Source organism: Dichotomopilus funicola (assembly GCF_033296635.1).
Source record: "Dichotomopilus funicola strain CBS 141.50 unplaced genomic scaffold C8A04scaffold_1, whole genome shotgun sequence".
Taxonomy (NCBI): Eukaryota; Fungi; Ascomycota; class Sordariomycetes; order Sordariales; family Chaetomiaceae; genus Dichotomopilus; species Dichotomopilus funicola.
This window is the reverse complement of record NW_026944022.1, coordinates 767,058-779,564: the sequence shown is the minus strand read 5'-3', so window position 1 is coordinate 779,564 and position 12,507 is coordinate 767,058. Positions and strand designations below refer to the sequence as shown.

Genomic DNA, 12,507 nt, shown 5'->3' with positions numbered 1-12,507 from the left:
CAGGTTCAGCCACAGATTTCCGTCCAAGTCGCGGTTCAACCTCCGGCTCACCCATGACACCACGATCGGAGCTATTTCCGTGCGGAATACAAGTCGCATGACGCTAACACGCATCCCGCCCGGGCCCCTCCGGTTTGTTCCGGATGTTTGATGCTTCTCCTCAGACAGCAAGCGGTCGAGCGGTCGACGATGGGAGGCTGGCTCGGCTGGTTCCTGGCTGGTAGGTGTTCAACCACTCCTTTCCCACTGATATCACCAGACCAAGTCTCGTGTTTCAAACGCCCACCGAGGGCGTGCGGCTAACACTGAGTTCAAAGACCGCGACTTCGTAAAAATTCCACGATACCTGGCGGTGCGGTGTCAATCAGTCGGTGGTGTCGAGTCTAGACCTCCCCAGACATCCAGATCCATGCTCTCCCCAGGTCATGTGCCATGTGCTGACGATAAGGGCTGCGAAAGGAGCAAACCGGTGGAACATTAAACACAGAACAACGAACAAACATCAATACACCCCCGTATTGTCTCGGTGCCCGCATCCGATCCAATAGCGGGATCGGTCGGTCGGTTTCTGCACGGCATCGAAGATTTTGAAAAAAGGATCCCCGGATTTATTGGAGCTGCTAGGGGGCGGGTGTGGATCCACGCGGCAAGTTCATGTAACGCCGGTTTTCGGGCTGCCGTCAACGGTTTAGGGACCGCGCATCGGAATTGTTATCGTTTATCGTCGGCCTATGGGCCAACCAAAGAAAAGCTCCCGATGCGGCCACGCCCTAAATCTTGCATGCAGACGTCTTCCTTGGCAAGGCCGACCTTCCCGGAGGAGAATTCGAGCCTTTGTTGAGGGAGTGAGGTCCACCAGACTTGCAGAGACTTGCGGCGCTCCACCGGGCCTGTGTGCGGGGATAAGTGCCGGAAGCGGTCCCCTCTCTTCTGTTCGGGGACACCCTAGCCGGTGGCCGCGGGTGTGGAAGCCCCTGGCTAGCCCCCGGTTTCTCTAGGGTAATAGGAGGCATCACCAGACCAAAGCCCGAGTTTACGTGGTGTAATTCTTGGGTAACGGCTTTGGCGTTTGTGGAAGGCGGGCGGGTCCGGGATCGCCAGGTACCGCAACTTGGGCGGCAGGCGGTCGGCCACTGACAGCACACCGCAGATGGAGGTACCCGTCAGGTACCCGGTACAGATAAGGAAGGGCGTGGCAATTGCAAACCGGAATTGCGAAAAAAATATCTCCAACTTCGAAACGGTTACTTATCATATTTTCTGGAGGTCAATCTAGCAAGTTCCTGAACTCTCCATAGCTCGCAATTGAGTATAAGAGCCGGGTGCCAGGCGGGTCAGTCGGCGGTCGGTTGGAGTTCTAGACATCTCCCCGACTTACACGCAAACTTGCCAAGCCATTTCAACAACCCACTCATTACCTGCCCCTCAACTCCAAGAACCAAACATCACCATCACCGTCGATAGTCGATACGAATAAACCACCTTCACCAACACCCTCACAAACTAGAATGGGCTCCGTTTCCGCCGACCTTCCCAAGCCCTGGGTCGAGACGCCTCTTATCTTCTCGCCAGCTCTGTCGCGTTCTGCAGGGTGCAACATCTTTCTCAAACTTGAAAATGCCCAGCCTTCGGGGTCCTTCAAGAGCCGGTATGTCGGCCCGGCCGCCTTATTTTCATTTTCTGTACATTTCCTTTTCCCAGTCCATAACGCTAACAACACCTCAGTGGCATCGGCAACATGATGCTCACAGCCCTCGAATCTACCCGCGCAGAGGACGATGTCCACTTCTACTGCTCCTCCGGCGGCAATGCCGGTCTCGCCTGCGCAACCACCGCCATCACCCTCTCCCGCCCCGCCACCATCGTCGTACCAACCGCCACCTCCGCCTTCATGGTCTCCAAGCTGCGCGAGCTCGGCGCCGAGGTTGTCCAAACCGGCGCCTCGTGGGCCGAAGCCGACGCTTACCTCCGCGAGACTTTCCTCAGCAAGGTAGAGCCCGGCCTGCACAAGGTCTATGTGCCGCCCTTCGACCACCCGGACATCTGGACTGGCGCAGCGACTATCATGGACGAAATCGCCCTTGAGTTCGGCATGGGTGGGCGGTTCGCTGGCCGCGGCGGGCTTGACGCTGTGGTGTGCAACGTCGGCGGCGGTGGCCTACTCAACGGCGTGATGGAAGGGCTAGAGCGCAACGGGAAGCGCATGACTGCCGCGGGCGGGCCCCAGCAGACCAAAGTCCTCGCCGTCGAGACCGTCGGCGCCGACAGCCTGTATGCCAGCGTGCAGGCCGGCGAGCTGGTGACGCTCCCCGGTATCACCTCCATCGCGACCAGCCTCGGCGCACGGCGGGTGTCGGAGAAGACGTGGGAGTGGGTGCGCAAGGCCGGGCCGGAGGGCATGGCATTCTCGACGGTGCCGGACGGTGCGGCTGCGCTGGCGTGTGTGCGGTTTTTGGATGATGCGCGGATTATGATTGAGGTGGCGTGTGGTGCGACCGTGGCTACGGCGTATAATGGGGATTTGAGGCGGCATTTGGGTAAGGGGTTGTCGGATCAGGAGTGGGCGGGGAGGAATGTGGTGTTGATTGTGTGTGGCGGGTCCAACACGAGCTGGGAGATTTTGGAAGGGTACAAGCAGACGTATGGGGCGGCTGTTAAGGGGGGGTTGGAATAAGGAGATAGACGGAGTTGTTTGGTTCTTGCTTTCTTGCCTTGTGATTTTGGTCGTTTTTCTGTTTTAATTATATGCTTCCATGGGCCAACAAAAGCAGACAGACAGGCGTTTAATGAATCCATTTACCTTTATCCCCTTCCATACCGTCCGTCCCCCTATTGCTGCTGCTCCTGCTACTGCTGTTCCTCCCCCCTTAAATATTCAACCTCCTCATACCCTTGTACTCTTCCAACCTTCCCCTCCCACTCCCTCAACACCAATTTCACCTCCCCAAAATAATTCACCTCCCCCTCCTGCACAAACCCCAACCCCTTAAACAACGCCAGACTCTTTTCATTCCCCTGCCCAATCTTGGCCATCAACATCTTTAGTCTCGGCGGCGTTACCACCCTTGCTTCACCTGTACCTTCGGCTTCCCCTCCAGCGTCAGCTCCTTTATCCTCCACATACTCCCTCATAATCCCCTCTCCATTCCGCAAAATATACTGCAAAAACGCTTGCACGGCGCCACGCCCGGCGCCTTGGCCTCGGTGGGAGGGGGAGGCGATCATGATGTCGATTTCGCCTGTGCAGGCTTTCGGAATGATCTCGGAACTGTCTACATTATCGTCGTCGTCGTCCTCTTCGTCGGGCTCTTCTTCGTAGGGGTATAAGAAGAGGTTTACGTCGCCTATCATGTGGGTTGGACTGTCTGGGATGCCGGGGGTGATGGGTTTTGCTGGGGGTGGTGCTGTTGCTGCTGGTGCTGGTGTCGCTGTTGTTGTCCCCGTTGTTGTTGCTCCCGTTGCTGCTTCTGCCGTTGTTTCTGTTGTTGTCGTCGCCACTAACCCAGTACCGATACCGGGAAGAGGCTGGCAGACGATAAAAGTCAGCTTGTCGTGGGAGGCGCGCCAGGAGGCTTGGTTCTCGAATTCTTCGGCCAGTGTGAGGGGTTCGGAGGCTGTGGCTGCTTGGATGGCCTGGGGGGATGAGTTAGTCTAACTCTTATTTTATTTTTTTCGACTTGGGTCCCCTTACAGGATCTTCCATCCAGGCGTGGTAGGTTGGGACATGCCGGGGATCGTAAGGGACCAGGAGTGTTTTGGCCGTGGATACGGCTGCGGGCTGGGTTAGATATTTTTTGGGGGATTTTTGTTCAAGTTTAGAGGAGGGGGGTGATCAACATACCGGTGTTTTCGTTCAACCTCATTTTGTTCTAGCGAGCCCCGACATAGATTGTTGAACGCTGTCAGGAAATAAATGCGTGAGTGAAGTGGTATGTTTAAACGTGAATACTTCTATGAGATGGCTGTGGGGTGCGATACAGCAATATCTCACCCAGTTAACGGGGCTTTGCTACAATTGAGCACCAACTTCGCTGTGATCACTCTCATCTGCCCCCTACATTTCCACCGATGTTTACTGTCGTACATTGTCATTATGGGTATTCCAAATAGTCCTACATCTACTCTCTTTTACATCATATGCCATAAAGTCATACACTCCTCTTTACCCACAGAACCTACCCTCGTCGGGGTGACATCCCCAGGGTAACAACTCACTCCGAATCCGGAAACCTCTCCCTCCTCTTCTGCTTCTCCCTCGTCCGCGGCGTCCCTCCATAATCAATCTTGACATCTTCAACAAGGGGCGGGAACAGCGCCTGTGCCGCGCCGATACCCGGATCCCGCATCGGGCTGCCATAGTCTGGATCAGACCTCATCATGGCGTTGGCAAACCCCCGCTTATCAGCAGCAACGCCGATCAAGTCAAGCAGCTCGGTGGCTTTGTCGGGCAAGAACGGCTGTAGCAGGATGCCGCCGATACGCAAGCCCTCGGCGACTAGGAACAGCGTCTTGTGAGCGGTTAATGTGTCGATTGGGTTGCCTGTTTTGACTAGGCCCCAGGGTTCTATCCGGGACAGGATTTCGTTCAACTTGGGGGTGGATTTTGTGTTAGCTAGAGGGCAAGAGAAGACAGCATTCTTGGACGCGGAAAGGAGAAGAAGAACCTACCAAAGTGCTGATTTCCAAAACTTTGCGGATGGCCCCGACCGGGTTATGAGCCTCCATAAGCCTAGCCGTGGTGGGCGCCATGTCCGCCAACGAAGCCTCCAACTTTGTCAGAGCGTCCTGCACGTCAGCAGGCAGAGGGTACTCTTCAAACACCCCACCGGGCTTAAAGTTACCAAGACGTGGAGTGAACGCCTCCTCTACGAGCTCGCGCGTGTCCCACAGTTTGCTTCTTACAAGCCGCCCAACCAAGTTCCCGAACCCCCCTTGGAGAGCCTTCTTGTATTTTGTCGCAATCACGTCATTGTTGTAGTCCGCGTCGTCGGCAATCCCGCCCTCGGAGAGGAGATAGAACCGGATCGTGTCAATCCCCCAGCGGTTGATGGCAAACAAGGGGTTGACCACGTTGCCGACCGACTTGGACATCTTCCTGTTGCTCAACGTCCAGTGCGCGTGGACAAGGAATTTACGTGGGAGCGGAAGATCCAGGGCTATAAGCAGAGCCGGCCAGTAGATGCAGTGGAAGCGGAGGATGTCCTTGCCGATGATTTGCACATCCACCGGCCACCCACCCTTGTGCGATTCGCCGGGCGGCCAGTTCGGAAAGCCAGCTGCGGTGATATAATTGATCAAGGCATCTACCCAGACGTAGATCGTCTGGCCCGGGTCATCAGGGACCCGAATCCCCCATGACAACCGCTGGATGGGCCGGGAGATGGACAGATCCTCGAGGTGGTTCTTCACCCAGTCCGTCACCTCATTCATACGGTAAGCGGGCTCGATCCAACCTGGGTTGTTCTTGTAGAACTCCAGCAGCCTGTCCTTGAGTGCCGACATGCGGAAGCAGAGGTTCTTCTCCTCAACCCACTCCACCTTACTCCCCGTCTCCGCCGATGCCATAAACACAGTCCCAGTATGCGGATCCTGCGTTCGAACGATCTGCGACTCCGGATAGAAACACTCGTCGCTGACACTATACCAGCCCTCATGTTTACTCTCGTAGATGAACCCCCGCTCGCGCAGCAAGAACCAAAAGTGCTCGACAGCTTGCACATGGTCCGCATCGGTGGTGCGGATGAATCGGTCGTAGTCCATCCGAGCCAGCTGGGCCAGCTCAGCGAACTTGCCGGCGTTGTCGTCGCAGAATTGCTTGGGATCGGTCCCGGCTAAGGCTGCGGCTTGTTGCACCTTCATGCCGTGCTCGTCGGTGCCAGTGCACAGAATCGCGCGTTTGCCGAGCAGTGTCTGCCAACGCTTGAATACGTCGGCCAGAAGCATCGTGTACATGTGGCCGATATGAGGGGCTGTGGGAGAGCCCGTCGGTCAGTTTTACATGCTGTGTGATGCTGTTTTCTGAAAGGCAGAGCAGATAGTGTTGGTGATGGCTTAGGAGCAGAGCATACCGGCATTGACGTAGAAGATGGGTGTAGTGATATAGTAGGGCTTGTCGGCCGGCGGTGGCGGCAATGGTGACGACGTGGACGTCGTGGGTGTTGGTGTTGATGTCGTTGATGTCGGCAGCTGCTCTGAAAAGAAGCGACGGGGCGCGGGGGCGATATGGCTGCGGCAGGATTGACAGACCCAGCTTCTTCTCGGCCGTGTCAATGCCGACTGCCATCCCAGCAGCCGGCGGGCCGACATTGCCCTCGCAATATCCATTGCGATTGGGACTGCTGGTCTCGTGAGGGGTTCGACCGTAGGTTGGGAAAGCTGATATGAAATCGGATGGACGGAGGGGATCAGTAAATTTTGGTGGGTCCTGGGGGTGCTTGCAGGGAATGTGAAAACGGGCCTTTGCATTTAACTCGTTAATTTGGCCCCTGCTTCAACCCTGTCGCTCGGGCGAGCTCGAGCCGAACCTCAACACCAAAAAAACATCACCGGTGCCAGGCATGACTGACAGTATTGGTTCTCTTGAATCTTGGTTTCCGGTTTTGTTATTGAGGCGGCCCCAATCCACAGCTCCTAGAGCTAAAAAAAAAAAAAAAAAAAAGAAAACCAAAAACATAACGATGCCCCGTCATGGAGCAAGTCAACAAGACCGATTCATTAGACCAACCTGGTCCATTTTCACGACGATCAATTGAGTTATACCAGACTAAGTATCTTAAGTAAGATGATAACGACAATGCAAAAAGCTCACCGCCGAGCGCTATTCCCATCCGAAAGAATAGCGGTCGGTGGTTACGAAAAGCCCCAAAGGGCTTTTTCTTCGCTGGTCCCGGGAATCGAACCCGGGACCATTTCGATTTACGACGGTAGTGGCGCGCCCAGACCTACTCCCAATGCCGCTGAGCCAATCCACCGGTGTGTTGTGCTCATTTGGGAGGGTCGGTGACAGTGTGCTCAGAGAATTGAACATATATGGTGCTGGCAGGAAGGAAGGTGCGCAAGTTCCTGAGGCGGTCCGGTCTGAGAGACAACCCTGGCCCCGAGTGATACATCTCGCAGACCACAACAACTAGCTTGTATACTCCGGGCAGCCGCGTCGTCATTCACGAGATTCAATGGGCAACTGGCAATCAGCATTGGTCACGCAGAAACATACGGAGTACCAAGTAACTAGGTAGAGGTAAACAGTCTCGATCTTGTACGATGAGAGTGCAATGAGAGCTCAAAGCTACCCAAGGCGGCTAGCGCCACAGGGCTGAGCTTCCCAGCAAGATGACGTCGATGGTTTGATCGACAACACGGAGTAAGAAATTGTTTCTCTGTTTCTCTTCGGACCCTCCCTTTTGTTCCGATAAACATCCCATCTCTAAAATACCTAAGGTTAATGGCCGGCTCGACCGGACCCGCGGCCCTGTCTCAGCTTTCCCTGTCAAACAGACCTCGAGGTCGTGAACCAAGAGACCAGCTGCAACATTCCGGAAACTCCCACCTCTTTTCTCTCTTATTGGCTAAAACACGGGCCAAGCCTGGTGAGCCATGCCGAGCTACAAGGCCAAGAGTCAAAGCGGCCAGGACTCTGCTTGAAGCGAATGTATCATCTGGTTTTCTAGTACGAGCAAACAAAACAATCCAGCGGCTGTACGCCGCCGATGCTGCTGCGTCCCCAGAGGCACAAAGGCAACTTGCAGAAACCATTTCTCCCAGGAACCGCATAACAACGAACGCTCTTTGGACCCAAGCGTTGAACCCTGAAAGTCTGTGCTGGATGGGAGGTGGGGCGACCTGAGCCACGGGTACCAACCACAAGACAAGTTGCTGGGGGGATCATGCCCGCCTGGAAATGCTGTCTGAAGCCAAGCTTCCAAGCAAAGGACGAACCACTCCCAGGCATCACGCCCGTCCGGTGTAACCGCACGACGCGTGGAACACTGGCCTGGAAGCGCTGATATCATCGCCACATCTGGTGTTGCCTTGAATCAAAACATGCCCAAAACTAGCCAGCGTCCGCAAATTTTTCTGAATTTCTAGTGTGCCCTTCTGGCCTCTCCAGACCTCCCCAGACCAGTTCCCCCGACTGGTTTTGTCTTCCTTTGCATCTGAAAGATCGAGCGAACAAGCCGAGCCCCACTTCCAGGTTCCTGCTGCAACGCTGCAGTTGGGGGCCCAGCCCAGCGTTTTCCCCTCCATTTGTCGCGATCCAACGCTGTGCCTCCTTCCGCAGCTAGAGCCTTGCACGCTGCCTGCTTTCCTAATTCCTGCCGGCGTTCCCAATCGAATGTAGCCGCCGGTTTCCCATTACCTCCATCTCCGAATCAACCGACGGTAACCCGATCGCAATATCATCGCGCGAACTAAATCGACCTTCGCCTGTAGCGCCCGCGTCGCGAATTGCCCCGCCCTCAGATCGTTGTCATCCCCCGCAATCCTGTCAGGCCGCTCCAAGCCGTATTTGAAATGATCGGCCCTGCACGCCAGCATGGTTGAAAGAGACGCTATCGAGACACTCCTGAAAACGGGTTCCTGGAGGACCACCCGCTCCAGGAGCCCTCACCCGTATGTTTTTTTGTGTTCATTCGTTCCTCCCTGCGATTTACCTTCCCTCTCGCGCGGATGATCAACATGTTGGTCCGTTGGATTTGGCCGATCTAGTTCCAGCTAACGTGCCCGCCGCTGGAAACAGTTACGACTCGCCACGCAGGACCTACGAAGACTCGGGCAAGACCTACGAAGATTCACGTAGCACCTACGAGGATCCACGTAGGGACTCACGCAGGACCTACGGAGACTCTCGGCCAAGCAGCAGCGGGAACAGAGCCTACAGACCGACCGAGCCCCCCATACGCCGCAAACGCCCGCCGCCGCCATGTTGTGAGGACGAGGAGGAGTCGTTGGCGAAAGAGCACCAAGGAGAAGCCACGCCATCCTCGCCCGATGAGGAAGCCCGACACCGTGGCGAGATTGACCAGCAGCCCATTATACTTGAGGTGCACGAGAATAACCCCGAACGCCGCTTCGTTATTGTGCCTGGTGCTGCGGAAGGGGAAGACGCCCCCAAAACCACCCAGGCACGGTACGAGCACAACACGTGCCGCAAATATGTGATTGTGCCCTCCGAAAAAGGGACAGAGAGCGGGGAAAGTGAAAACGTGGGGGATAAGCATAAATCTGATGCGCCAAGAGAAGGGTCGCCAAAAGAGAGTTCTCCTAGGGATGAGGAATACCGCGAACGTCGCAAAGACCCGGCCGAAGTTCAGAAGCGGAGAAGTCACCAGGATCTGCCACGCCTCAACACTGAGTTCCAAGAGGAAGAGGAGCCGAAAATTCGCCGGTCTAACAGCCGGCGCGACCGAGAGAAGCCGCTTGTGCACCAGGAGGCTCAAGCTCAAGGCCCGAGCCATGATACGACCCGCGAGCGATCCAACACTCGGCCGACCGACGGCGACTTTCTATTACCTGGATCGGTCAAAATCGGTAGTAGAAGACGTGAGAGGGCTTACTCAGACGTCAGATCCGACACCGCTTCAAGATTGGGCCGGAGCCCATCCACACGGAGGGATCCCGAAATCGAAGTGTCATCCGATAGGAGGCGCGCCCCCCACTCGTCGAGGTACACGCCGAGCTCGTCGACTCACTATCGTGCCTCATCTACGACCACTGTACCGACGCGGGACGGCCAATATGTCGATAGAGCCGCACTCGTTCAGCCCTACAGCTATGGTGACCCCGAAGACATCTTCGCTTTTATGGCACCAGGCGACGATTTTATGACCGGAAAACCGACAACAAGAGAGGTGTCGCCTCCTAGGAGAGCTTTAAATAATGAATCGCCTCCTCCTCATCCCCGTGGCGCAAGGGAAATGCCCAATGCCTCGCCGAGCCGTAGACGTCAGGTTCGACCTAGCACGCGGGATCGGGAGCCAGATCGAGATCGGGATCGAGATCGAGGGAGAGACCGAGATGGATACTCCAGCGATGATAGCTACAGGGAGAGGCGCGCTAACTGGGGCAGCCGTCCATTGCCCACACGCCCTGTAGGGGAACAGGACGCTTCATCCGCAGATCAAGGCCGGCGCCCGACAAGCTCCAGGCTCGGAGCCGTTCCGCCTTTGGGAGCCCCCATTTCGGACGAACCCCTCCTACCGGGTCCGCGGAGTGCTACTTTCCCGTCCGATAAAAGCAGAAGCCGCGGCGAGCGTTCTATCTCGCCTCCTACAGCCGCCAGCGCTTCCCCATCCCGAAGGCCCGCACCAACCACCAAAGCCGGGCCATCGGGACGCCATTCCCGTGACCCCAGCGTTGGCTCTATGTCAACGTCCTCCCCTCCTCTACCACCCCCCACCCAAGCTCCGCGGCCGTCTACCCTCGACCGAACGGTACCAAGCATATCAGCAGCTGTTGCTCGGCTGACGGCCGCCGAAGCGCAATCACCCATGCTGTATTGGCAGTCTGGCCGAACCGCCACTCAGCCCGGGGGACGAGCGGTTGCCGCCGACGACGACGACGCGATACGCGTGGGCCTCTTAAAGCTACCTGAGTGCCGTTGGAAAACTCCCACGTCATATTTCAGCCAGTTGGGGGGTGATGGGTTTCGGGCATTAAAAAGGGCCGAGAATTTTGAGATCTGCCCTGATTGTTTCGGGGCGTTGTTTGCCAACACCGAGTACCACAATCTCTTCGTGATGGCTGGCTCGCGCGTCGGCACTCAGCTCATCTCGTGCGACTTCGGGTCCTCGGTTTGGTACCGCATCGCTTACCTGCTTACCCTCAAACACGACTTTCCAGACCTGCGCCTGCTGCAAGGGATAGCATCCGTTGCGGCCCGCAAACAAGACTGTCCCGGGAGAAGTACTGTAGCACGCAACTGGTACAGCATGATGGCGCCGGGTGCTCGGCGTCCTGTCAAAGGGTTCAACGTCTGCCCCAGCTGTACCAGGATGGTCGGGGTCCTCTTTCCTGAGCTCGCCAGTCTATTTGTGCCTCTTAATCCTCATGAAACGCAGCTGGGCATTTGCGAGTTGCACTTTGTCGAGGAGAGAAAGCGGTTCTTTGACTATATCGAGGAAATGAACGACACGTCCGACATGGCCCTCACAAACAGAACGGCTCCCAACCTCGTCGAACTCGTCGACCGGGTGCGGGAAATCTCCATACACCAGGAATGCGTGGGCAACATTCCAGTCCCGGGTCGCAAATGGCACGTCCTACAACGTATACCCAACTTCACCGTCTGCGAGGAATGTTTCAACGACGTCGTCTGGCCCATGATCGAAGACAAGGACAGCGAAAGCGAGATGCCGCGCAACTTTTACAAGCAGAAACAGCAGCGCTCGTGGGCCAGCTGCCTGCTTAGCGGCGAGCGCTTGCGCCGCGCGTTCGACAAGGCGTGCAAGTACGACGACTTTGACTACCTTGATGCGTATACTGAGCAGCATATCAGCATCCTGGCTCCGCTGCAGGATCGGTATATTGAGTTGATGCCGTCGGCCCGGTCCGGGAATCCGGAGTCGGCTGAGTTGCTGCAGGATTTGAGCAAGCAGCTTGTGGATGTTGAGCAGGTCGTTGGTCAGATGGTGGGTTATTAATTCCTAGAAGCCTTTTTTATTTTCGTTTTATTGCTTTACTTTATCTTTTAAACATGAGTTGGGAATCCGGTGGAGGGCCGCGGGGGTTAGGTTGGACGGTTGCGGAAAGGAGATGGGCCCGGAGATAGCATTCTGGGTAGGCACCCTCGTAACTGCGAATGGAGTTGTAGCGTGGAATTCAGAAACAGGTTCAAAAGAGTACGACTCTGTCAGATGTCAAGCACGGATCGGGTGTTTTTTCGAGTCGTAGAGGAGCCGAACCGGGAAACGGGAGCAGCTTCAATCTTCCCCCACACATTGACGTTGCAACGCGGTACAAAAACATCCACCAATTCCGTCACACATTGACGTTGCACAACGGTATGTACAAAAAACATCCACCAATTCCCATCCGGCTTCAAGGTGTTCCCAAAAACAAGCCTTCCATCTTGAATTTAGGAGCAATATCGACACCATCTAGAAAAGATGCCCCGGAATATTCCCAGCTTGGCTTCTTAGGTGCGGTCGTATGTCGTGCCAAGAAAAAGGGGGGTGTTGGGGAAATCAGCCGGGAGTTCCTTTCAAGAGTAGATCATCAGGTGGCTAAAGGGGAATCCATGTGGGAACCGGGGACCAAACTTGGTAGCCGTCCAAGCTGGTTGCAGTGGAGAAATAACAAGGAGCAAAACCACCTATGAAAATGGGCGAGATATGGGTAGGCATGGGAGGATAAAATGGGTTTGGGTAGATCATATACCGTCTTGAGCCCGTTTGACTACGAATGTGCCTTGATGGTAGCGGGTTTGTCATGGCTGGGCGAAACTTGTTTCTCTAGCTTGTGTACTGAGTGGGTGTAAACATTACGTTTCTTTACAAAGCTGACAACGAC

The 12,507-nt window shown here is 55.8% G+C and overlaps 4 protein-coding genes across 4 annotated transcripts; 2 read left to right on the top strand and 2 right to left on the bottom strand.

The window, feature by feature from the left end:
- Nucleotides 1-1,508: 1,508 nt before the first annotated feature.
- Nucleotides 1,509-2,674, top strand: C8A04DRAFT_23952 (tryptophan synthase beta subunit-like PLP-dependent enzyme; the record flags this gene model as incomplete). The annotated part of the gene is made up of 2 exons (XM_062778891.1): nucleotides 1,509-1,648; nucleotides 1,726-2,674. The coding sequence occupies 2 exons, from the start codon at nucleotides 1,509-1,511 to the stop codon at nucleotides 2,672-2,674; spliced, it is 1,089 nt and encodes a 362-aa protein (XP_062641527.1).
- A 173-nt stretch (nucleotides 2,675-2,847) lies between these two features.
- On the bottom strand, nucleotides 2,848-3,863 carry C8A04DRAFT_23951 (GNAT domain-containing protein; the record flags this gene model as incomplete). The annotated part of the gene is made up of 3 exons (XM_062778890.1): nucleotides 2,848-3,633; nucleotides 3,692-3,771; nucleotides 3,842-3,863. The coding sequence occupies 3 exons, from the start codon at nucleotides 3,861-3,863 to the stop codon at nucleotides 2,848-2,850; spliced, it is 888 nt and encodes a 295-aa protein (XP_062641526.1).
- Nucleotides 3,864-4,211: 348 nt separating this feature from the next.
- Nucleotides 4,212-6,324, bottom strand: C8A04DRAFT_23950 (tRNA synthetases class I (M)-domain-containing protein; the record flags this gene model as incomplete). The annotated part of the gene is made up of 3 exons (XM_062778889.1): nucleotides 4,212-4,589; nucleotides 4,669-5,969; nucleotides 6,069-6,324. The coding sequence occupies 3 exons, from the start codon at nucleotides 6,322-6,324 to the stop codon at nucleotides 4,212-4,214; spliced, it is 1,935 nt and encodes a 644-aa protein (XP_062641525.1).
- A 2,209-nt stretch (nucleotides 6,325-8,533) lies between these two features.
- Nucleotides 8,534-11,639, top strand: C8A04DRAFT_8552 (uncharacterized protein; the record flags this gene model as incomplete). The annotated part of the gene is made up of 2 exons (XM_062785157.1): nucleotides 8,534-8,614; nucleotides 8,808-11,639. The coding sequence occupies 2 exons, from the start codon at nucleotides 8,534-8,536 to the stop codon at nucleotides 11,637-11,639; spliced, it is 2,913 nt and encodes a 970-aa protein (XP_062641524.1).
- Between the last annotated feature and the right edge of the window lie 868 nt (nucleotides 11,640-12,507).